We start from the raw sequence: 24,692 nt of genomic DNA, 5'->3' as shown, positions 1-24,692 counted from the left end.
GTTTATACTAAAATGTCCTGAATGTTTATTAATTGTTTCAATTTCCTATGCTGTAGATATCGACGAATGTACCCTGAACCCTCCCGTGTGCTTACCAAATACCCAGTGTTTTAACATACAGGGCTCATACAAATGTATACCCGATAAGCACCCAAAAATTAATCACGAGAAAGGCCAATGTCCTCCAGGATTTGCGAAAAATCTCTTTAATAATGCCTGCGACGGTAAGTGAAATTTAACTCAATAATTAAACTCAGAAATCGCTCTAGATAATATGATGGAGTTCTTTGTACAGCTAGAAACGATTTAGGTTTATTATTATTATTAGGGATAAACGTCATAAATCACTTATTTAAATTTGGAACGGCCCTAATTTCATATCGATTCACCTTTATCTTGGAACATATTCATCTAAAATAACTTCATTAAAGTATCTTGTTTGTCATGATGGATTAGTTCAACAATTCATGTAACTTACATCAAGATAGTGAATCAAGTTTTTTAGACTAAAATTATCTTTTAGATATAAACGAATGCAAATTGCCCTCACCACCTTGTCCAAGCTATCTCTGTGAGAACACGATCGGTGGGTATAAATGTGGTGGAGTGTCGGGAGATCCAGTGAAGCTGAATAATAAGCCCAGACCTCTCCCCGATGATAGATGTCCACCTGGATTTAAAGGTGGAGTGAATGAGGAATGCGAAGGTAGGAGAGATTTTTTATTTTCTTCAGTATTTAAATTTAGTTATACTAATATTATAAATGTGAAAGTAACTTCGTCTGTCTGTTTGCCGCTCATTAAATGCCAAACAAATGAACCGAATTTGACGAAATTTGCTGCGAAGCAAACTTGATCTCCAAGGAAGGACGTAGACTACTTTTTTGCCTATCCCCCAAAAACTCTTATAAAAAAAGTGGGCGACAACCACTTTTTTATAAGAGTTTACTAAAAAACTTGTTCCGAATAGGGAGGTAGGTTACTAAGATTTTCAAAGAAAATGTAACAACCAAAGAAAGTTTTAATTTGATAAATGATTATTCAGGATGAATAATACAGTCGGCGTCAAGCGAGTATATTGTTGACGACAGTAAGGAAACTTCGTTTGTACCGAAATTAGTGACTTTTTTATTGCATCTATTTTTCAATACCTTGAGTGTCTCTAATTATTTGACGTTGACTGTACATGATAGAATTGGATCTAATGAACATATATATGTATGTACATAACTCAAAAGTAGCTAATACATTCACTATCGGTTCTTCTCAAGTTTAATTTGATACATATAATACGGTATAATGACGATTGAAACGTCCGATTGAAATTGTATACGTAAGACAGTCAATTAAAGTACAGCCGGGGTAAGAAAAGGTTCGTCACCTTAAGATCTATTCTCGTGTGCTCAGTATGAGCGATGATCTGATTTACCGATCGAGAATGACATATTGCGTCGCAATGATTTGATGTTTAGATTCAATAGGTACTAAGAGCTTAAGACTTGATAAAGGAATGAATTTGAAAACTGACGAAGGTTTTCTTACTTTAAACTGTACAATTGAGAGCAGTTTTAATTCATTCATTTATTTTATTTGCAAGAATATGGTACACAATACAGGTGTTCATTAATATAAATTCTCATATTCTACCGATTTATCGGTGTGCAAAATATTAAACATGCCATAAATAATAATTTATATAACATTAACAAAAGCAAGACTACCATAAATTCAATCACATTAAAATAAAATAATAAAATAAAATTAAGGAATAAATAATTTAGATTAAAAAAAATAAGGATTACATAATAATACAAATAGTTTCAATATTTTCATCAATTTTTGTCACATAAATATTCATTAACGTTATAGTACAATTTATTCAAAAGCAAATCAAATACCTTTTTTTTAAACATAGTAAATGGTAAATCCTTTAAGTGGTCGGGAATATTGTTATATATGCGTATCGCCATACAGTATACATTTTTTTTATATAAAACTAACTTTTGTACAGGAGCATAGAGCTTATGTTTATGTCTAGAATTTGTACCCAATACATCACCATTTGTCTTAAATAAATGTCGATGTTTTTGGACAAACACACTTACTTCGTATATATACAGACAAGGAAAAGGAAGAATTCTTAATGATTTAAAGAGCGGTTTGCAACTGTCTAAACATCCTACACCACATAGCGATCTTAAACATTTTTTTTGAACTTTAAAAACTCTATCTGAATCTACGGAATTTCCCCATATTATAACTCCATATCGAAGATTGGAAGATACATATCCGTGATATGCTAACATTGCGGCTTCTTTAGTGGCTACTTTATTGAGACGTTTTAAAACGTATACAAATTTCTCAATTTTATCACATATTGCATTCACATGTTCTTTCCAATTACAGTATTTGTCTACATGGACCCCTAAAAATAACGTTGAATTAACGTTTTCAAGTTTCGTATTGTTCCCTGATACATTTATATCTAAAAAATTACTATTCGATGTTTGAAATTGTATAATTTTAGTTTTAGATAGATTGATTTGTAGATTATTATTATCTAGCCAGTTTATTACTTTTGTCAAAACGGTGTTGGCTTCCCGTTCAATATCCTGTCTATTGTTACATTTTATATTAATTGTTGTATCATCAGCAAATAAGATACATTCGTGATTTAACGCATCTGGCATGTCGTTTATATAAATAAGAAATAGTAAAGGTCCTAAAACACTCCCTTGTGGAACTCCGTAGCGATTTACCAGATAATTAGAGAAAAAAAATTGCCTTTTAGACTTGCAAACTTTTGTTATCAGCACACATTGTTCTCTGTTATATAGGTAACTTTTAAACCATTCGAGCTGTTGACCTCTAACACCATACCTATACATTTTTTGTAATAGTAAATTGTGAGATACGAAATCGAAAGCCTTTGTCATATCTAAGAAAATTGATAAAGGGTATATTTTTCGATTTAAACTTTCAGTTATACTTTTTATGAGTGTAAAGCAGGCTAATGTTGTGGAACTTTTTTTCCGAAACCCATATTGACAATTCTTTAATATCTTGAATGTTGTTAAAAAGTTATATAATTTATCACTCATTACCTTCTCGAAGACTAATGAATAAGAATAATGTTCAAATCCAATTATTCATATGAATCGTAACTATAGGTGTTATTAATAAGATCAATGCATGATGTAATACATAATGTTATTACATTAGTTGTATAATACGGACCATTTTCAACCGACTTCAAAACGGAGGAGGTTATCAATTCGTCTGTATTTTTTTATGTTTGTTACCTCATAACTTTTTACTGGGTAGACCGATTTTGACATTTTTTTTTGTTTGAAAGCTATTGCTTCCCGTTTGATCCGCCGGCAAATATAACAATAATTATAACTACGTTATATAATTGTTAATCGACTTTTAAGTAGTCTAATATTTTTCATTTCATTTTACTTAGGAGGACTCTAAAATATATGTTGAATACGCAATTATTTTTATTACTTTTTAGTGTATATTTATTTCTTTTAAAATAGTGTTTTGTTTGAAGTCGGTTTTTCTTTTTGTTAAATTTTTTATTTATAATACAAAATATCCATGATTACGGCCTTTATTTGGTGCAAAAATTTTACTGTATACTTTGATTACGATTAGTTGCATAAATTTTATATATGAATCTAAAATAAAAGCAGCCTAGTTACTGATTATATTACTATTACATTACATTTTTTATTTTCAAACAGACTCTCCAAGTTTATTATATTTATAACTTAAAACGTTATCTCAGGATTTTTTATAATTTTTGTTTATAGATATTGACGAATGTGCAATCGGTAAGGATGACTGCAACAAACTGTCCCAATTCTGCATAAACACAAGGGGTTCATTCCACTGCCAAGACAAAGGGTCCAAGCACTGCCCACCTGGTTTCAAAACCAATTCCATCACTAATAAATGTGAAGGTACGTCTTGCTATTATATATTTTTAAGTTAGAAAAATGTCACCAGGGTTTTTTGATTTAATTAATATAATTAAAATAGTTGTGATCAATATATGCATTGTTGACTTTTGAGAAGATTAAAGTTTTAAAACTAAAAATTATCATAAATAGTGTTTAAACACTATTTATGATAATTTTTACGAATTACCTTTTCGTCAAACATTATCATGAATTGAGGGTCAGCTGATGGTTAGTGGTAAGAAACGCGCCATTGACCATGGGAGCTAAAATGTTTTGTCCCTTGTATAATTTCAACTGGCTCACTCAACCTTCAAATCGCAACACAACAATACTAATTATTTATTTTTGATTGAAAGGGTGATTCTTACCCAGACTGATGAGCGCAAATCCGTATTACCAAAATACATATATTTTGGCTTTAAATTTAATCATAATATTCTTTTCATAATTAATGTAGATATCAATGAGTGTGAAGATGGCCAGGATATCTGCAAACCTGATCAGATATGTGTCAATGTGCTCGGAGAATACGATTGCAAGCCGAAAGTGGACTTAAGGTAAGTTTACAAATTTCTGACAAATATTTTGAATGCACTATATGAAAACAAAATCTATTCTCATTTGATGTTTTTTGTAGGAATTCCAAAAACAAATGTCCTGATGGCATGCGAAGAAATCCAGCTTCGAAGCAATGTGATGGTAAGCTGTATAAAATTCTCGTAGCGTTCAAATCATCACTACTTTCAAAGTTATATCAAAATCGTTCTTATAATACTTTTATTAAAATAAAAAATAAATACAAGCAGTCTTCGACTTACGTCGTTTTGATTTACGTCGTTTCAAGTTACGTCCAACAATGTTTTGATCCTATTCCTCAAACACACGTCAATCGTTTCGATTCCCTGCATAGGAGAGTTAGCATTCGCGCGCCCGACGTTAATTCGAGCGCACGCTTGTGTTCGAGACGGCTATTTATTAACACATCGGACATTTTTCACAACTACCCACATAAATATAATGTTAAGATGAACACGAACGTTAGTAATAACGCGTTTTGTGATTCTAGTGGAAGTGATATTATGGAAGACGATGATGTTTTAGAGAATCAGCATAGAGATGTGACACGACAAGAGGAGGCTGAAACTATTATGGAAAATGAAAAAAGAATTTGTGTAATGTGTAATGAATTCAGAAGACACAGGAGAAGACGATGAGTTTGTTACGGTTGGGCGAAAGCGATTAGCAAGAAGTTTTTCAAAAAAACAAAATAGTCCTGGTCCAGATGAGTGTGGAAATGAAATTTTGACGCAATTTGAAGATAAGATAGTGGTTTGTGTAACAGGTAAAGAAATGTTGCCGAAACAATTTAAAATGGCTAAACTTTTGCGAGCAGAAAATATCGTTAATATTACTAATATACAATGTAAAAGTCCGTTTAAGATACTAATACATTTTGAAGATAAAAATAGCGCAAAAAAGTTAATAGATTGCAAAAAGTTTATGGATCTTGGATTAAGATGTCAATTTACTAATGAGTTGAATTTGTCCTATGGAATTATCAGAAATATTGATTTAGATGTTGAAGAAGAAGAAATTAAAGACAATTTAGTAAGCGAATCTGAAATTGTATCAATTCGAAGACTGAAACGCATGAATTATTCAGGAAAATGGATAAACAGTGAGACCATCCGAATATGTTTCAAAGGGTCAACTTTGCCTGATTATGTTAATGGTTATGGGTGCAGATTTAAAGTCGACCCTTACATGTTTCCAGTAACGCAGTGTTCTGGGTGTTGGAAGTATGGACATATTGTTCGATACTGTCCATCTAGAAAAATAATTTGTCCTAAATGTGGAGAAAATCATTCAAACTGTGAGACAACAAGTTATAAATGTATCAATTGTAAAGGACAACACATGGCTCTAAATAGATCTTGTCCAGTATTTATAAAAGAAAAGATGATTAGAACCATAATGCGTGATTTAAATTGTACATATGGAAAAGCCTTGGCGACATATCTTAGCAAAGAGAAGTCAGAAGAAATCCGTAGAGAACAGACACAAACAAACTTACCTAGCCAACAATCTGTTGTGAAAAATCAAGGAACTGAAAAATCTTACAGAGATGTTTTGATAGCTTCCAGTATAGTTAATGCAGAAAACAAAGAATCGACAGAAGAAGAAGAGCATCAAGAAAAAGAAAGTACAAATAATCAGAGCAATGCAGCAGAACATAAGAAGAGTAAACGAAAACGTAAAACCACAAAGGCACGTCAATATATTCAAAATTCGATAGATAATTCCGATAGTAACACTTTTTGCGATGATGGAAGAGAAGAAAAATTTAACCAGAAGAAAAATACTTCAAAAGAAAGAGACAGATTAAACACTTTTATGAGGTTTGTTCAAAAAATAAAAAATATTTATGATTGCGATTCAAACCTTGAAGTTAAGATTAAACTATTTCTAACTCTTATATTTGAGGAATTTATGAGATATGTATGTACATTTTTTAAAGATAGTAACTTCTGCTGTTAATTGTACCGTACTTCTACCAATGTTTAAAAATGGATAGTCAAGAGAAAGACTGTGTGTTAAATATATTACAGTGGAATGCACAGAGTTTAAAACATAAAATAAAAGAATTTGAATTGTTGTTAATGCAGGAAAAAATTCATGTAGCATTGATTTCGGAAACTTGGCTTGAAAATAATTCCTTTTTGAATGTTTATAGTTACAACATATTTCGAAGTGACAGAATAGATTCCTATGGTGGTGTAGCCATCATTATTCATAAGTCGATATTGGTTCAAGAGTGTCAGCTAAATCTCCATAATGTTGGTATAGAAACGGTATGCCTAAAAATTCTAAATTGTAAAGATGTTAAATATATAATATCCCTGTATTGCTTGTCATCAATTCGTACAGAACCATCCGAATGGGATACTGTGTTTTCGACATTTAAGAATAATTCGATAATATGTGGTGATTTCAATGCCCATCACGTTAGTTGGTCACAAAAAACAGATAATCGAGGTACACAAATTTATGACGCTGCCTTAGAATGGGGTTTTATATCGCTTAATAGTCTAGAATATACAAGAATCAAATTAGTAAATAATCATCTTCAAAAGAGCTCACCTGACATTTCATTTGCGTCTTCTGATATTGCAGTCAAAATTGATTGGATGGTGCTTAACGAAAATTTGGGTAGTGATCATCTATGTATTAAAATGCGTATTAATTACCGTGATACTATAAAATTCACTAAAAAGCGCAATATTAAGCGAGCAAATTGGCCAAAGTATGTTGAGTTTATTAAAAATCATATTCCATATCTTGAGGACTGCGAAGATCCACAGACTCTATACGACAATTTGCTTGATTTAATTTATAAAGCAGCAAATGTAAGTATTCCGATGATTATATTACCACTTAATCCAGTCAAAAATTTTGTTCCAAAATCTTATTGGGACTCATCTTTGTCACATCTTGTTGCTAAGCGTAGATTAGCATTAAGTTTTTTTAGGAAAAATCCTATACCAAGTAATTTAAATATCCTACAAAATCAAACCCGAATAGCAAAGTATGCTATTTCAAAGGCTAGTGTATGTGACTGGCGTGGTTATTGCGATAGCGTGGATGAATCAACTTCTTCTTCAGATATGTGGTGTCGAATGAGGTGGATGAAGGGTTTTAAAACCAAGAAAGTACAGGCTTCCGATGAACAAAAAAGTGAACTACTATGTGATCTTGCTCCTGATTATGTGATTCCATCGGCACCAGAAGTTAAATTTACAAATTTATTATTAGATAGTAGTTTTAATTTATCGGAGATTAAAAGTTGTATAAAAAGTAAAGATTCGGCCCCGGGCGGCGATGGTATCACATATTCAATGATTTGGAATTTACCCACGTGCGCGAAGTTGTACATTCTAAAGATGTACAACTGTATATTCAAAACAGGAATAGTTCCGAAACAATGGCGAAATATAAATATAGTAGCTATTCCTAAGGCAAATATTGAATCAGATTTACCAGTGAAGTTTCGACCTATCTCATTAATTTCATGTCTTTGTAAAATATTTCATAGTATGATTGCTAAGCGTTTAGAGTGGTATATAGAGAAAAATAACATTTTATCGACATACACTACAGGATTTAGAAGAGGACAGTCATCATTAGACTGCCTTGTACAATTAGTTTCTAAAATACAATTAAATTTTTCAAAAAGGGTTCCTACTCTGGTATGTTATTTAGATATTGAAAACGCATATAATAATATTTTGATAGATAAATTAATAAACATTCTTGATAATTTAAAAGTCGGGCGAAAAATTTGTTTATACCTATGGAACTTTTTAACAAAGAGACATTTACAGGTTAAAAATGAACTTGGAAATCTCCCTAATATGAGTAGAATTGCACGTAGAGGATTAGCCCAAGGCGACCCTTTATCACCACTATTATTTAATATTGCAACATTTAATTTATGTCATAGTGCCAATAATAATGTTTCTATCTGTCAATATGCAGACGATTTTGTTTTGTTTTCATCACATAAAAGTTTGTTTGAAAGCGTCTGTGAAATTCAACGAGTCTTAGATGTTTTTGTTATATTTCTTGAAGAATTAGGTCTTAAAATATCTGAAACTAAGTCTAAATACTGCATTTTTAGCAAAGGATACCAAAGAACAACTATTAATTTAAATATTAATAATATGCTTATTAGTGGTGTAGACTCATATAAATATCTAGGTATGTGGTTAGATAAATCTCTTCGTTGGAATAAACATATAAAAGAAATAGTTGAAAAAACGCAACGTATTCAAAATTTATTACGAGTTTTGGCTGGGTCATCTTGGGGTCTTCACCCAAATCATTTACGTAAAATATATTTGGCGATGATAAGAAGTAGATTGGATTATGGATCATTTCTCTTTGACAATAGCGCAAATACACACCTTTACAAACTTTGTAAAATACAAAATCAGTCGTTAAGAATAATTGGCGGATTTATCAAAACTACGCCGATCCATGTGATGGAAAGTGAGCTCGGCATACCATCTTTGCATATCAGAAGGAAGTTTCTAGCTTATAAATATTGCTTAAAATCGAGTTCTCGGGAAAATAGTGCAACAAATGTAATTCTAGATGATTTAACATTAAGTTTTCAAAATCGATATTGGTTAAATAAAAAGAAGCCATTACTTGCTACAGTTAAATCTGAAATCAATGCACATGATATTTCCTCGTCATATCCATTGGAGATGTTTAAATTAGAAACCTGGATAACAAATATTGATATTCAGAATGTTATAGATATTAACTTAAACTGTGTAAAGGAGGCTAAGAAAACGTATGACCCTACGTCCCTTAAATTTAATGTTCTCAAGGAATTTAATGATAAATATTATGGGTGGTATACTTTATTCACAGATGGTTCTAAAAATGTTAATGGTGGCTGTGGTGCAGCCTTTTACGATCCTCAAAATAAAGACCATGTAAATAACTGTTTTAAAATAAACACCAGTGTGTCTATTATGACGCTGGAACTCATTGCAATTTCAGAAGCATTATCGTATGTTATCAGTTTATCACAAGGAAAGATTCTTATTTGTTCAGACAGTAAGAGTGCGTTACAACATATAGCTCGATGCGCCTCTGGTTGCAGAGGTACATCGATAGCTTATGTTATACTTTCTAAGATAATTCAGATACGTCGGAAAAAAATTGAAGTGAAATTGCAATGGATTCCATCGCATGTTGGATTAGCGGGTAATGAGGAGGTTGACAAGATTGCTAAAAGGGGTATTTCAGAAGGAGAGCAAATTATTTTCAAACCTGATTTTTTTGAGTTTTTTACCTACTATAAAAACAAGTGTCGATATTTATGGAAAGAATATTTTAACGAAATATCATTAGAAAAGGGAATATGGTACAAGACAATACAAAGTGAACCTCCACATATACCCTGGTTCATTAACAGTAAAATATCTAGAAGACTAATTGTCACTGCTCACAGATTGAGGTCCGGACACATGCCTTTAAATAAATTTAAATTTATGATGAAAGTTTCTACCTCCCCCAACTGTGATATTTGCAAAACTGTTGAAGATGTACAACACATATTAAGTGAATGTGTACGATTTCAATCTGGAAGAGAAGCAATTATGAGACTTATGAATTTGAATAAATTTGACATTGGAATGTTTGTTGATATTCTTGCCAGACCAACATCTAAAGAGTCTATAGCATTGTTCAAATTCATAAGTCACATTTGATTAGTTTATTTATAGATTAGATATATATTAGAATTAATGTAATTAGGTTACGATGGGGCTGGCATGTACATTAGTATAAAAGTCCCTAAATAAAATAAAGAATAAAAAAAAAAAAAAAAAGGAGAGTTTCGGAGATTCACTTGTCGCAAGGTCAATGTTAGCAAGAAGAAAAAAACGAAGAAATCTATTATGTCTCGTCTTACGTCTTACTTACGTCGTTTCAAAAGTACAAGGACTGCCTTTATTGGGTAACATCACATACATTGCTCTGGTTCCAATGTGTAGCTAAAGCACTTGTGTTATGGAAAATCAGATCGACGGTACCACAAACACCCAGACCCGAGACAACATAGAAATTTAATGAACTTTTTCTACATCGGCTCGGTCGGTACCTATGAGTGGCGTACCCATGAAATTGGTGTACACACTACTCAAAAACGAAATTGACGACCTCCGTGGTCGAGTAGTGTGTACTACTTTTGTTACAAGAAGACAATTTTGTTTCAGACATAGACGAGTGCGTAGAAGGAACCCACTTGTGTGACCAATACCAGAACTGTCTCAATATCAACGGCAGCTATGAGTGTCATTGTAAGCTTGGTTTTAACCTGGATCCCACGACCGGAGCCTGTGTTGGTAAGTGTTTGCTTATAGAAAACTAGCAGTTACTCGCGGTTTTGCTCGCATGGAAGTTGAATATATTTTTTTCTTAAATTATATAATTTATTCGGAATGTATACCACATTGGTGTGTTTTACATTATTTTTTTCACTTAGTAAATGACGGATTTCCTTACAAACTTTCAACCACTATGTCAACCCCTTAGGATAAAATTTTCAAAATTCTTTCCTTAGTGGGTGTTTAGTCAATAAAAAGATCCTACTCCCAAAATTTCAAGGCCTTAAACACAATAGTTTACGCTCGGCGATGATAAATCAGGGCATGTCATTTTATATATGTATATACATAGATGAGGAACTCATCAGGAACCTAAATAATATTTCCAGTGTTTGACCAGAAATGAATCATATACTTATAATTTAATAATTTACTAATTTTTTAATTTCAAAAAGTTTTTGATTGGGCATCTAGAATAGTTAGATGTTAACAGATCGAATTTTCTAGATATAAATGAATGTGCAACCGATCAAAACACCTGTATCCCGGACTCCCAGCGCTGTGATAACACTGTCGGCTCATACCTGTGCATAAGGATGCTGTCTTGTGGAACAGGATACATCATACATCATTCTTCTGGCAACTGTGAAGGTACTTTCTCTTTGTCCCTCTGTCTCTCTGTCACTTTGTCTCTGTGCCTGCGAGCTTGTACGCGTTGAATTTAACCAAAAAAAATTATTGTAGCCTAAGTTACTCCTCAAATAAGTTATCTGCCAGTGAAAGACCCATCAAAATCGGTCCAGCCGTTCCAGAGATTAGGCGGAACAAACACACAGACAGACAAAAATTGTAAAAAATGTTATTTTGGTATATTTTAGTATTACAAACAGACACTTCAATTTTATTATACGTATAGATAAATAAACTGGTATATTCGTCTTTAGAGTTTTATAAGAATCCAGTCCATAAGTTTTCTTATCCATAAGAGTCCATTATTTAGGAAACCATTACAGAAAATTCGAAGCAAATAAGTATACAGCAGTAATTTTTCATAAGGCGACCATAGACGAAAATTTCAAAACAATAACTTTGAATCCCTGGTAAACTTATACTATATTACTCAATCTAATTCAAAGTTTATTTTTAATGAAATATGAAGGCAGACGAGCAGGCCAATTGTGGTCACCATCGTCAATAGATATTGGCACCGTAAGAAATATTAGAACAGCAATACGTGTGCCTGTCGTTACATTAACAATACTAACTATTGACTTTAGACATCTACCTAGCGTAACCTACCCAGACGGGTTTGCACAAAAGCGTTCTACCAAGGAATATATGTATGATATTAATGTAATACATCCCACCCATAAATGTAAACTCTAGCATATATATTGCAAATCCAACAATAGAACAAAGCCATATCCTTATCGTATCCATTTTAGAGAATATTCTCCTCGAATGTACTTCTTTAAACTTCATTTAACTTGTTTGGCGATGATACTTTCCTGTAAATATTCAAAATACATTACATGATTACTTAGATATTGACGAATGCGCTCTGGGTACACATAACTGCGCCCGCGCGGGTCCTGAGTACCAGTGCGTCAACATCCCAGGGTCCTTCCGCTGTCAGAAACCAACACCAGCACCGCCGCCCGAATACGAATATGAATACTATGACTCCGAGTAAGTATTTCTCTTCATTTGAGTTTTTAGCTTTTACGACCGAAATGTACCGCATTAGCTATTAATGTATATAACTACAGTCAACAGTTGAGGCGAGATGGCTCAGTGATTAGAACGCGTGCATGTTAACGGATGGTTGTGAGTTTAAACCAAGGCAAGCACCACTGAATATTCATGTGCTTAATTTGTGTTTATAATCCATCTCCTACTCGGCGGTGAAGGAAAACATCGCGAAGAAACATGAATTTTTCCAATTTCATAGAAATTTTGCCACACGTGTATTCCACCCACCCGCATTGGACCAGCGTGATGGAATATGTTCCAAACCTTCTCATCAAAGATATAAGAGACCTAAACCAAATAAAATAAAAATAAATGAAAAATACTGAGTATTCTGCTAATACTTGATAAATCGAGTAATACTAGGATAACCTATCTAAACATTGTTTTTCTATGAATATCTGATTTAGTAGAAAAATCTATTTTGTTCTATTTTCAGAGAAGAAATCGAGGAAGGAGATAAAAACGCAACTAAAACTGAAATTATAACAACTACAACTCCTGCCCCTACTACAACTGAAACTAAACCTACAACAACTCCCAAACCTACAGAACCTACACACGAAGAGCCTAAAATCACACCAGTAGAGGAAAACTTTGATAATAGTATTAATTTGAATACGATTAACGAGGAAGAAAAACCAGAACCAGCATTTAACTATCCAAAACCAACTGAATCTACATCACAAGAACCAAATAAATTCAAAGAAACAACTCCAGAGACACCATATTATCCTATTCAACCTGACTTACCACAGGAACCTAGTCCTCCTCTTTCTCCTTACCAACCTATCCAACCTAGCTTTGAACCAACTGAACCTACCAGACACCCTGAACCTGTAACTGAACATACAGAACTAGAATACAATACTATATACACTTATCCTAAAGTTACTGAAACTACATATAGTACTACACCAGAAAAACCTACATCAACTAAATTTGTATTTGTGAATTATAGTGGAGAAACAGCGACAGTTGTAGGAATTAAAAAAGATGATGGATCAGTATTTGTAGATACTAGTGATGTACCGAAAAATGAATGGACCAAAATTAATGAAAGGCCAACGGACTGTCAAATAGGATTTGAAATGGATACGTATGGTGCCTGTTTTGGTGAGTACGAAATAAGAATAACTTATTAAGTTCAATAAAATAAGTATTTATTACTTATATATAAAAGTCTTATTCAATTGTTATAAGATACATATCTTGAAAATTTGTTTTAATATTGGTTTGGTCCATAAAAATGGCTACCTTTCAAAAAAACCATGTCTCAGAAACCATCTTAGATCTTGAATTTTCATGGAACGTTTCAGATTAGAGATTTAACACTTGTACTTATCTAGTAGAGTTAGTTTGTTTAGAGAATACGATATGTAGGAAATAAAAATAGGAAATTCCGAACATAAAATGTCTTTACTCAAATAATATGACTATTGTGAATGATTACAGTATATTCACTGTAATATTGATCACTTTATAAGCTTAAGCTTATGACGCCAAGTTTCCGACTCCGCAAAGTCAATAAATCCTTATCTGTAAGGTATCCGTTTCCACAATAATAATTCCGCAGACATTTTTAACTTTGCCGTTTTATAAATTCAAATCGTTTGTAAAAATACATTGGTAAAAAAGGCATATTGTAAGAGTAACCACTGAGTTTCTTGTCGGTTCTTCTCAGTAGAATCTACTTTCCGAACCGGTGGTAGCTTCACTTAATTGTAAAATGACGATTCAAAAGTGCTGGTAAAAGTCTACTCGAATAAAGTTTATTTTATTTTAGATATTGATGAATGCGCTACAAATCGCCACAGCTGTTCTGGCTTAACAGAAACATGTCGAAACACAATGGGAGGATACTTGTGCGATTGCGCTTCAGGCTTCAGAAGGGATTTGCCGACGGGAGCCTGCGTTCTCATCACCACCTCATCGTCTACCACCACTAGTACATCTACAAGTACTACTACTAGTGCAACTACCAGTAGCAGTACCAGTAGTACTACTAGTACAACCACATCTACACCAGCTCCGACTACATCGAGCACTAAAAGTAAGTCAATACTTAGTATATAAGATATCTTCTCATGTCTTCTACGATGGGTTTATTATATGACATATGGATTTTCTATCAAGGTTACTTCTGGGGATATCCAGATCAACGTAGTATGACTTCGAGACCGTTCCGACCGAGAAACATCTGCGATGTCGGATATCATTTAAATTCTCAAACTGGAAAATGCGAAGGTAAAAGTTTCATTATTTAAAGGTAACGTGTTTAATTTCATCGCAACATCGCTTAGTTTCGTTACTCTATCTTCTATTATACCTAAAATATAATAAAAACAAGTTAAATTAGGAGCGAGGTGTAATACGCCTTGTATGTGTCTTCCTTGCAGTGCGGCTAAGAAAAACATAGATTTCTTTGTCGTGCAAAGGCCGTAATATCAGCTTGATATACTGTAGGAAAGTAAACATATTTATATGATGCCTATTAAAAACAGAATGCTATGGTGTATATACATCAATACGGTTTTCTAGGCCACCTATCATCATCAATCATGATATCATCATGTCTTAAAAAGCGATGCTGCATCCAACGTATTAATATTTCAATTTAATTAGCAATATTATTTTTAATTCTTTTGTGTATTTTTGGTTGTTTTGATCATTTAATGACCATGATTTTAGATATTAATGAATGTACAAACGGCCAAGCCAATTGTGCCTCAGTTGAAATTTGCATTAACACCGAGGGTGGCTATCGTTGTGAGTGCCTGCCTAACTGGAGATTAGATCCAGAGAGACACAGGTGTGTGCCAGTTCGGAACAAGGGGAAATTCCCACCTGGATATAGTAATATACCTGGTAAGTATCATCTTTAAAATGTTATAATAACATTTCAAGCCAGTAGTACTCTGAACATTTTATTAAAACAAAATCCAACATAATGTTAATATCTATGACATATTACGTATTATTATAAAGATCTTATTCAATTGTTATACGAAAAGTCCTGAAAACATATTTTTAAAATCTTGGTTTTGGTCCATAAAAAGATTTTTAAAAAACAGTCTTGCTTTGTCATCGAAACTATTTAATATGTATAATATATTTATAATTATTAATTAATAATAACCAAACATAGTATTCATGATAAGCTATTGTATCTCAATTATGTTTTATAATTTAATTTATAAACGTTTACAGCTTATCCGCGCGTCGACCCTAATACTATAATCCCTGGTACTAAAGGCGGCAGAAAGATCGCTAACCCTGAAATCACACAAATTGAAGATAGAGGATCCGTGTATAAATGTCCTTGGGGAACTAAACTTGGAGATGACAAGACATGCGAAGGTAAAGCAAAAATGTTTTAGCCTGAACACTATCGACTACTGGACAAAAACTAGTTTTTTTCAGCAGGAGCAGACCTGAGCTCATTTAAATTCAGTTCAATGTAGTGGATGCACATGTTGAAGAATTTTATTTGACATATGTGGAATTCCTCATGATATTTTTCTTTGTTACCAAGCACAAGTTGAAGAAATTTATCGACAATTAAAAACTCAATGTTTTTTAGAGTTTGAGCGTGCTATCTACATGTCTAGCTCATGAGCTAGACATCCCATATCCTATCCCATAACTTTAGTATCCCATGGGATACTTTAATACTGAAAATAATATCATAATCATCATATAATTAGGACATGTCCATTTCATATTCATTTTTTTCAGATCTCTTTTCTTGACAGTTTTCAATTGTTTTCGAATGGATCCCTTTTCTAGACAGTAGTTTTAATTGGTATCAATTTAACACCCAACATTTCCATTTCTAGATATAGACGAGTGTGCCACAGGGGAAGCTCAATGCGGTCCCTTGCAAATATGCACTAACCTGCCCGGCGGGTATACATGTAGCTGTCCGGTGGGACACAAGCTAATTGGTGATCATCAATGCGAAGACGTGGATGAGTGTTCTTTGGGTGGTAGTGTGGTAAGCATAAAATAAATCTCTAAAATGTTATCTATGGATATGAAGATCATTTCTTAGATATCCTTAGGTACCAAGTACTGTAAATAGACCACTGTATCTTGAACTGTTGAAACGAAGGGAATTGTTTAACTTCAACTAGCCAATATTTTTATATGTAAATTCGGAGTAAGAAAAGGTTCGTCACCTTAAGGTCTATTTTCGTGTGCATAGTAAGAGCGATAATCTGCTTTACCGATCGAGAGTGATATATTGCGTCGAAATGATTTCATGTTTAGATTCAAAAGGTAGTAGCAGTTTAAGACTTGATAAAAGAATGAATTTGAAAACTGATTAAGGTTTTCTTACTCTGGCTGTAACTGTATTATGCGATAAGCGTGATTTAAATGACGAGTAGCGCCATCTATTATTTAATAGCACAGTTCGTTTGACTTTGGTTTCTTATATTAAAGCTCGAATTTTAATTTCAGCCTGTCTGTTCCCAACACGGTGATTGCGTGAACACTGTGGGTTCATATCACTGCCAATGTCACCAAGGATTCACGTCAGCACCAGTCAATGATAAGGTTTGTCTACAAATAATATAACAAAATAAGGTTATGAGATTTGGTTGGCTGGTAGATCATTAAATCTTAGAAATGTAACAGCCAACTTATAACTAACTAAGGAAATAATATAAAGCCAATTGACGACCTCCGTGGTCGAGTAGTGTGTACACCGATTTTCATGGGTCCGCCCCTCTGTAGTCCTGGGTTCGATTCCCGGCCGAGGCAAAGTAGAAAGAGTTCATTAGTTTTCTATGCTGTCTTGGGTCTTGTGGTACAGTCGTTATTTCTGATTTTACATGACACAGGTGCTTTACTGACATTGGGTTTAGGTTATGTCATGTTGTCCAATATTTATTTATTTCACAAAAAAATGTTCTACTGCGCTTGAAGTAGATAAAGGACTGTATCTAAGATACAAGATATAAAACTTGTTCTAGACTTCTACTTGTTTCCGCAATAGCATTAGGAGACCACTGAAAATCAGTGTAGAAGCAATTATGTTTCTATTTTTCACTGAGTGGATCTCCTTGTGGCTAAATTACACTGCCGCACACTATTTATGGTTTAATATTATTTTAATTATTCATTTTTGCTCTTAAAACTTGTTCTTTTGTAGTTGTATTTTTAGTTATTATTTTTTTTTTCTTGTTTGATGTATTTTAGGATAAGTGATACTATGTTATGTTTCGTTTTTTATGTTATGTGAAAGTAGTGTAATTTGCTCAATAAATGTTTATTATTATTATTATATCCAAAATACCTGTACCTACTGCAAATAGAATATACACATTTGATGATTGATGATACCTGATGATATTTGATGATTCTGTATTCCAGATATGCGTGGACGTAGATGAGTGCGTTGAGTCCCGTCCAGGCACATTATGCGAGCAGCGCTGTAATAACGTCTGGGGCACGTACCGCTGCGGCTGCCACCGGGGCTACCGTCTAAACAAGGACAACCGGTAAGATAGATCATGAAACAATTTGGACTACAATATTTAATTCAGTTGTACTGAAAATTGGAATATCCCAAATCTTTGTAACAGATTTATCATTATTACATAGTATAAATCAAAGTCGCTTAACACTATCTGTCCGTAAGTATGCTTAGATTTTAATGGGATTTTTTTTAGCATTATTCGAGAGGAAGATTTTTATATAAAATACACAAACAATATAGTAACAGAACTGAATGATAATTTTAGAAGTTTCTAATATGATGTCGCAAATAATCAAATTATGTAGTAGATTCTAATTCTGACTTCTGTAGATTTAGTATAGTATAGTAGCGAAGCCGGGGCGGGTCGCTAGTATTTTAATATTATTAGCAAAGCATACACTCAATCAGACCATAAGATAACAAGTGCTTTGACCACAGACAAGGGATCAATCACAGTAAAAAAATTTGATTTCAATAAGTGTCCAATTGACCAAAGGCACTGGATCGAAGGATTTAGGGTCGAAACTCAAATGGCTTAAAAAGTTCTTTATGTTCTCAGCACTTGCTCTGATGTTGACGAATGTACGGAGTTCAAGCACAAGAACCTGTGCATTGGTCGCTGTCTCAACGAGCCCGGCAGTTACCGCTGCACCTGTCCTCCAGGGTACAGGCTATCTGAAGATAAGAGGAGCTGTATTGGTAAAATATGATAAATAACCTGTTAAAAATACTAGCTAACACTAACTTTTTATTAAAAATTAGGTACCCTCAGTTTATTTATCTTGATTAACAGTGATGTTAAGTTATACTTTTTCAACCTAGTGTTACTTTATGCCATAGCCATAGGTGAAATTGTGATAAGCTGTGAATCGATATCTTTCACTCAATTTAGAGTTCCAAATTCAAATTATATTGATAATATAGTAATGACTCTTTTTGAAGAAAATATCTGCGATTTCTGCCGTTATATATTTAGGAAGATTTCAATCTGTTAAGTATTTAGTTATGTTCGAATATTAGTTCCGCTCTGGTACCAACTTTAAATAACCCTATTCGTTTAAGATAACACCATAAATCTCTTATGCTACAGGACACTGTAAGGTTATATATTCTTGCACAGATATCGACGAGTGTGAGACCGGTGTAGCGCCTTGCGCTCACGGCGCGCAGTACGAGGGTGCCAGCGATGTCTGTCTCAACACGCGCGGCGGGTACCGCTGCCATCGCATCACATGCCCACCAGGATACCAGCTCGAGAGCAAGCAGTGAGTACTGCAAGCAATACCATAACTAAAAAAAAATTCATGTTCTAAAATATTACCTATAAAACGATATTGTTTCGATAGAGATGTTTTGTTAATCTCTTGTTTCTAATGTACTAAGTATCATATTTATTTATATATTTAATTGTTTCAGTCGTTGCTCGATTATTCAAACCTACTGTCCTCCCACCGACTGGGAGTGCTCACATAAGCCAAGCACTTACTCCTACAACTTTTTCACGTTCGTTTCAAATCTCTACATACCTGAATCTAAAGTAAGTACTTCAGCATTTATTTTCATAATAATCTAAAATAATCTTAAATTAGTCAACATACTAGAAAAGTGTTTGGTATTCATCATTTTATATTTAAGAGATGGACTTTATTGTGTTTTTTGAAATGTTCAATAAAGTGGGATTTGTCGTTTATCTGATCATCCATTGGTCGATGACAGCTGATGACACAATATGCAACCAATCAAACTCAAAAACCTTTATTAAAAATGGAAGTGTTTACACTTTCTTATTGATAGTCGAAAATCTACCACCGGTTCGGAATATACCTCAGACCTGAGAAGAACCGGCGAAAGAAACTCAGCGGGATCTACTTTTTTAAAAATATTAATTTACAATATACAATAATAAACATATTTTTATTATTTGAAACAATAAATTCAATTTTATATTAAAATTTTACGTCCGACTTTTGCACAAATATGGCAAAAAAGTAAGTAAAAATGACGATGATTTTCATATCAGTGATGTAAGGTCGGTGATAATTGATGGTAATAGTGGCATATTCGGTAATGTTCATATGTTTCCAGGTGGATCTGTTCACAATGCGAGGTCCTCCATGGGCGCACGCGCGAATGGTCTTCCAGCTACGCATCGTACAAGTAGATGCTCCGCCCTCAGTCACCGAGAAGGCTGATATTAATGCCTTCCTGTGAGTAGCAATGATGAAAGATAAAAAAAAAATCTTTTAAACGACAGAACTTTTGATTTGTAGACATTATCTATTTGACAAGCAATTTGCGAATGTTAACGTAACACTTGTTTGGTATACATCATCAAGTAACATAAATCTTGATAACTTTGGCACTTATTGTATAGATTTGTAACACGATATTCTTAATGTGTCGAAACGAATATGGCAATATTAACACCAGTCTTAAAATTTGCAGTATTTATCTTTTATGCAAAAGAGCCAAACGATGGCCAATTTATTAGGACCATCTTCGCCCATAAACTACACTGATGCATAAGGCTTTTCTAATACCGACAACGTTTCGTTTATTTTTTCAGATTAATTCAGACCGGTAATCAAGCTGTGACGTCACTTGTTCGGCCTCTTGAAGGACCACAGAGCATAGAACTGGAATTGTCTATGACGCTTTACAATGGAGAGCAGTTCGGAGGCATCGCTGTTGCCAAGTTATATATTTATGTATCGGAATATGAATTTTAGATATATTTTAATATAATTTTAAATTGTTTGAGGTTTTTTTATTCCATTGTTAAAATGTATATCGTAATTGATCATATCAAGAAATTCACTTTGATAAAAGTCAGACTACTCGTTCTATTTATACTATTACTCGTTCTATTTATAATATTATAAATGTGAATGTAACTATGTCTGACTGTGTGTTTATCTGTTGTTATTTCACTACCAAACCACTGAGCTGAATTTGATGAAATTTGGTTTGAAGCTAATTTAAACTCCAAGAAAGGACATAGGCTACTTTTTTGCCTAACATATAACAACTAAAACAAAAAAAACGCAAGCGAAGCCGCAGGCAACAACTAGTTATTAATAAATGAAAAATTGAAGCATCTTGTTTGTAAGAATTCTGTTAAATTTCAAAAAGTCTGATGTTAGTTGACGAACAAAAAAAAACACTATAAAATTCCACAATGTCTAGATGAAAGTAGGAAATCTAACAAGATAACTATAGTAATACTCGAAACTTATTCTGACTTCGCCGGGTAGACTACACATCTTCGTAAAATATTTATAACGAAGCACAAACAACTCTAGTAGTTTACATAGCGCATACAACTAAAACCTTGTTTGGTCCCATATCTTTAAAAAACATTGTCAAATTTCAGCCAATTTAAAAAAAATGCTAATGAATTTTATACGTAAACCTTTTTCATTAATCAGAGTTATGGAAAGTCTTGAGCTTGGATGTAAATATAAATAGAAAATAAATATGAGACAACATCACATACATTACTCTGATCCCAATGTAAGTAGCTGAAGTTATGGAAATCAGAAGTAACGACGGTACCACAAACACCCATACCCAGGACAACATAGAAAACTAATGGTAATCTACATCGACTCGGCCGGGAATCGAACCTGGGACCTCAGAGTGGCGTACCCATGAAAACCGGTGTACACGCCACTCGACCACGGAGATCGTCAAATGTGAATGGATATAGTGGAAGAGGACGGCCAAAGAAACGATGTCTGGATTGTGTGAAAGAAGATATGCTTAGAAGTGTATCATAGTAATACAGATATATTTTTTTTATGATATTACATTTTTTTTACTTTCACAGCTGGTATTAAACAGTACAGTACAGAGCATAGGTCATCTTTAGAAAGACTAAAAAATAATAGATATTCTTTTAAGACATAAAAGTTAATTAAAATATTATAGAGAAGTTAGGCAGCATCAAATTAACTATTTTCAAACATCACAAATATTAAAGGTCCTAATTGTGATCCCTGTGAGACACCAACAGTAGGAATGATTCGTTTCGTTTTCAAGATATTTAATATAAACCAAAGACGTTGAATTTCCATAATACTGTACTTAAGGCATTTAGTAGAATCCGCTTTCTCATTAGATCTTTTATGAGATACTGATAATTTATTATTAACGAACGATATTAATTTACAGGCTTACTTTTTCATAAAATCGTATGAATGAGTGTTGATACATAAACTTTTATATGCCTTGAAATCTTTGAAATTAGAATCGATTATTATTGAACTACAATTGCAATTTTATTTTGTGTTCTAATTTTAAATCTCCTTCCACATTTATGAAATGAATACTCGTCTCAAATGGCTACGCTCCATAAATAAAACTTCATCTTAGTTTTAATAAGTATTTATTTGAAAGCGCTACAATATATATATCTAAACTTTATTCATCTACAACATTTAGTTTTATTCAATTTAAAACGTTCCCATTTCAAAACAAAACAATGCTCATATCACAGTCCAATTCTTATATAAGTAAATATTCTTCATAATATTTATCATTTATGTTTATTGATCTGCAAATTTGTACTAATAAGTTCATAATAATCTATTTAAAAGGTTATTTTAATAATGAGGTACTGATGATCACGATTGAATTCGCAAAAAACAATTTCATCCTTAATAATTCTCTTTAAGACACAGCCAACGTTTCCATATGTATTATGTGTGTATTAAAATACACAATAAGGTATCATATTTATAACCATTAAAATACTTGACAGTATATCATTGTTTGCTATAATCTAACAAAATCTTGGTTAAAACTGTATAGAACAAAGGAGCCATTATAAGATCACTTCGCTGTCCGCAGAAACGCATAGAGGTATGAAGTTAAAATGAATATTAAATACTAAGGTCTGCGGTCTATTAGAGCTGTAAAGAAATCAGAGTCTAAGACTACGCTGTCAATAATATGGCTGTTCATATTGCATATCGTTTATACTCTTTACTTGGTGGTAGGGCTTTGTGCAAGCCCGCCTGGGTTCATCAGATATTCTACCGCTAAACAACAGTACGCAGGATTGTTGTGTTCCGGTTTGAAGGGCGAGTAAGCCATTGTAACTACAGGCACAAGGGACATTGCATCAGTTCCCAAGGTTGGTGGTGCATTGACGATGTAAGGAATAATTAATATTTCTTGCAGCGTCATTGTCTATGGGTGATGGTATATGCTCGTCCGCCAACCTATCCCATAAAAAAACTCACGAAAGGAGACAAAGACAAGGTTATTTCCCATTAAGTTAGAATCATGAAATTTGATGAGAAGCATTATATTGTATGTAGTATAGTCATATATTTGTTGGTAAATCCTTGTCGGAATATTTATCTGTAAAAAAATTGTATAGTCTTATTGCATTCAGAAAGAAAATTGATTATCATAGTTATAAAACATTTATCATGATCAACAATTACTGTGTGTTCTTGTAACGTTCCTATTGTTTTTCCTTTAAATTTTACATACAACGAGTAAACTAATCCAGTCTTTCCTTAACAATAGGCTTCCATAATCAGTTTCTTTCTTCCCGCTAGACAATTGTTCAAACGAAGTCTAATACTTTCGCTATTCCTAATATAATTCAACAATGCTATCAAATGCAGAATGTTAATCCCCTACATTATATAACGCTTTGATATTTGCTAAAGGATTTTGAAAATCTAGATTTCCATATTTTATTCGTAAGGGTCGACAATGTTAAGAACAGTAAGGCATCCGTCCTGAGACGCGATAGCCAGTGCTTTGCCACCGTGTGCGCTCGCTACCCCTGTCACCTCTGCTGGAGCCCTGTATTCAGCTATTGCTTTACCATCCACAGTTCTGAAATTATTAATAAAATCTTGTTATACTTAATCAATATAATTGCCTTTCCTGATATTCTTATCTCCTGTGATGTTATTATTAGACGGCTTTTGATATTTAAAAGCTAATTTATTCATTTGCTATATGAAATCTTCAGTTTCGATTAACTAATTAGTGAAAATTTTGAAATTTTTATGTTCAATTGTAATACATAGTTTTTTCTGACATTCATTAAAAGTTCGATTATTATCAAAGAATTAACTGTCTTATTATTTGTAAGCAAATTAGAGATCATCTCTATTTGTACTTGAAATGTAAATGAACTCATTACCTGAATACCCTCAGAGTCTTCCTTCCGCTATGATAATAGAAGACGTACTGGTCGGTGGAGCTAAACATAGTGATGATGGAGAAGACACCCTCGGCAGCTCTGGAGATGAGTTGCTGAACCGAGGTCCCGCGCTTGAGCTCTATGAGATCGAGTCCGCCGCGTGATGGCGCGCACAGACCCGTCTTGCCGTCGCGAGTGCACGCGCCGTTCCAACGTGGGACAAACCTGATGGTTACGGCTTAAAATAAGTCACTTATTTATTTTTATTAATATAACTGCGTCTTATAAAAATTGTATCCACTTCATATTTTACGTATATTTCATGGATTGTATCCTTAAAATAGAGCACGAGATGAAATGACCTTAAATCTAGCTCGTGCACAAATAAGCGAAGCTTCAAATGATCATATATTAACTATT

The 24,692-nt window shown here is 33.3% G+C and overlaps 2 protein-coding genes across 2 annotated transcripts in view; one reads left to right on the top strand and one right to left on the bottom strand.

Moving 5' to 3' along the window:
* The window catches only part of LOC124540445 (fibrillin-2-like), a 40,279-nt gene extending 19,419 nt beyond the window's left edge, over positions 1 to 20,860 (top strand). The window contains exons 8-28 of the mRNA XM_047118018.1: positions 57 to 224; positions 524 to 706; positions 3,818 to 3,967; positions 4,425 to 4,524; positions 4,605 to 4,666; positions 10,759 to 10,887; positions 11,377 to 11,520; positions 12,414 to 12,558; positions 13,058 to 13,734; positions 14,405 to 14,671; positions 14,755 to 14,865; positions 15,310 to 15,486; positions 15,829 to 15,978; positions 16,458 to 16,615; positions 17,083 to 17,178; positions 17,998 to 18,125; positions 18,663 to 18,802; positions 19,224 to 19,368; positions 19,520 to 19,640; positions 20,189 to 20,310; positions 20,670 to 20,860. Of these exons, the coding sequence (XP_046973974.1) occupies positions 57 to 224; positions 524 to 706; positions 3,818 to 3,967; positions 4,425 to 4,524; positions 4,605 to 4,666; positions 10,759 to 10,887; positions 11,377 to 11,520; positions 12,414 to 12,558; positions 13,058 to 13,734; positions 14,405 to 14,671; positions 14,755 to 14,865; positions 15,310 to 15,486; positions 15,829 to 15,978; positions 16,458 to 16,615; positions 17,083 to 17,178; positions 17,998 to 18,125; positions 18,663 to 18,802; positions 19,224 to 19,368; positions 19,520 to 19,640; positions 20,189 to 20,310; positions 20,670 to 20,832 (3,536 nt within the window). The 3' untranslated portion in view covers positions 20,833 to 20,860. The remainder of the gene's footprint in view (positions 1 to 56; positions 225 to 523; positions 707 to 3,817; positions 3,968 to 4,424; positions 4,525 to 4,604; positions 4,667 to 10,758; positions 10,888 to 11,376; positions 11,521 to 12,413; positions 12,559 to 13,057; positions 13,735 to 14,404; positions 14,672 to 14,754; positions 14,866 to 15,309; positions 15,487 to 15,828; positions 15,979 to 16,457; positions 16,616 to 17,082; positions 17,179 to 17,997; positions 18,126 to 18,662; positions 18,803 to 19,223; positions 19,369 to 19,519; positions 19,641 to 20,188; positions 20,311 to 20,669) is intronic.
* A 2,596-nt stretch (positions 20,861 to 23,456) lies between these two features.
* The window catches only part of LOC124540493 (NACHT and WD repeat domain-containing protein 2), a 47,540-nt gene continuing 46,304 nt past the window's right edge, over positions 23,457 to 24,692 (bottom strand). Inside the window, exons 31-32 of the mRNA XM_047118112.1 lie at positions 24,273 to 24,497; positions 23,457 to 23,959 (exon numbers count right to left, since the gene is read on the bottom strand). Coding sequence (XP_046974068.1) covers positions 23,815 to 23,959; positions 24,273 to 24,497 — 370 coding nt within the window. The 3' untranslated portion in view covers positions 23,457 to 23,814. The remainder of the gene's footprint in view (positions 23,960 to 24,272; positions 24,498 to 24,692) is intronic.

This window comes from Vanessa cardui, chromosome 25 (assembly GCF_905220365.1).
Source record: "Vanessa cardui chromosome 25, ilVanCard2.1, whole genome shotgun sequence".
In the NCBI taxonomy this organism is placed as follows: domain Eukaryota; kingdom Metazoa; phylum Arthropoda; class Insecta; order Lepidoptera; family Nymphalidae; genus Vanessa; species Vanessa cardui.
This window is presented reverse-complemented; position numbering and strand designations above follow the sequence as displayed.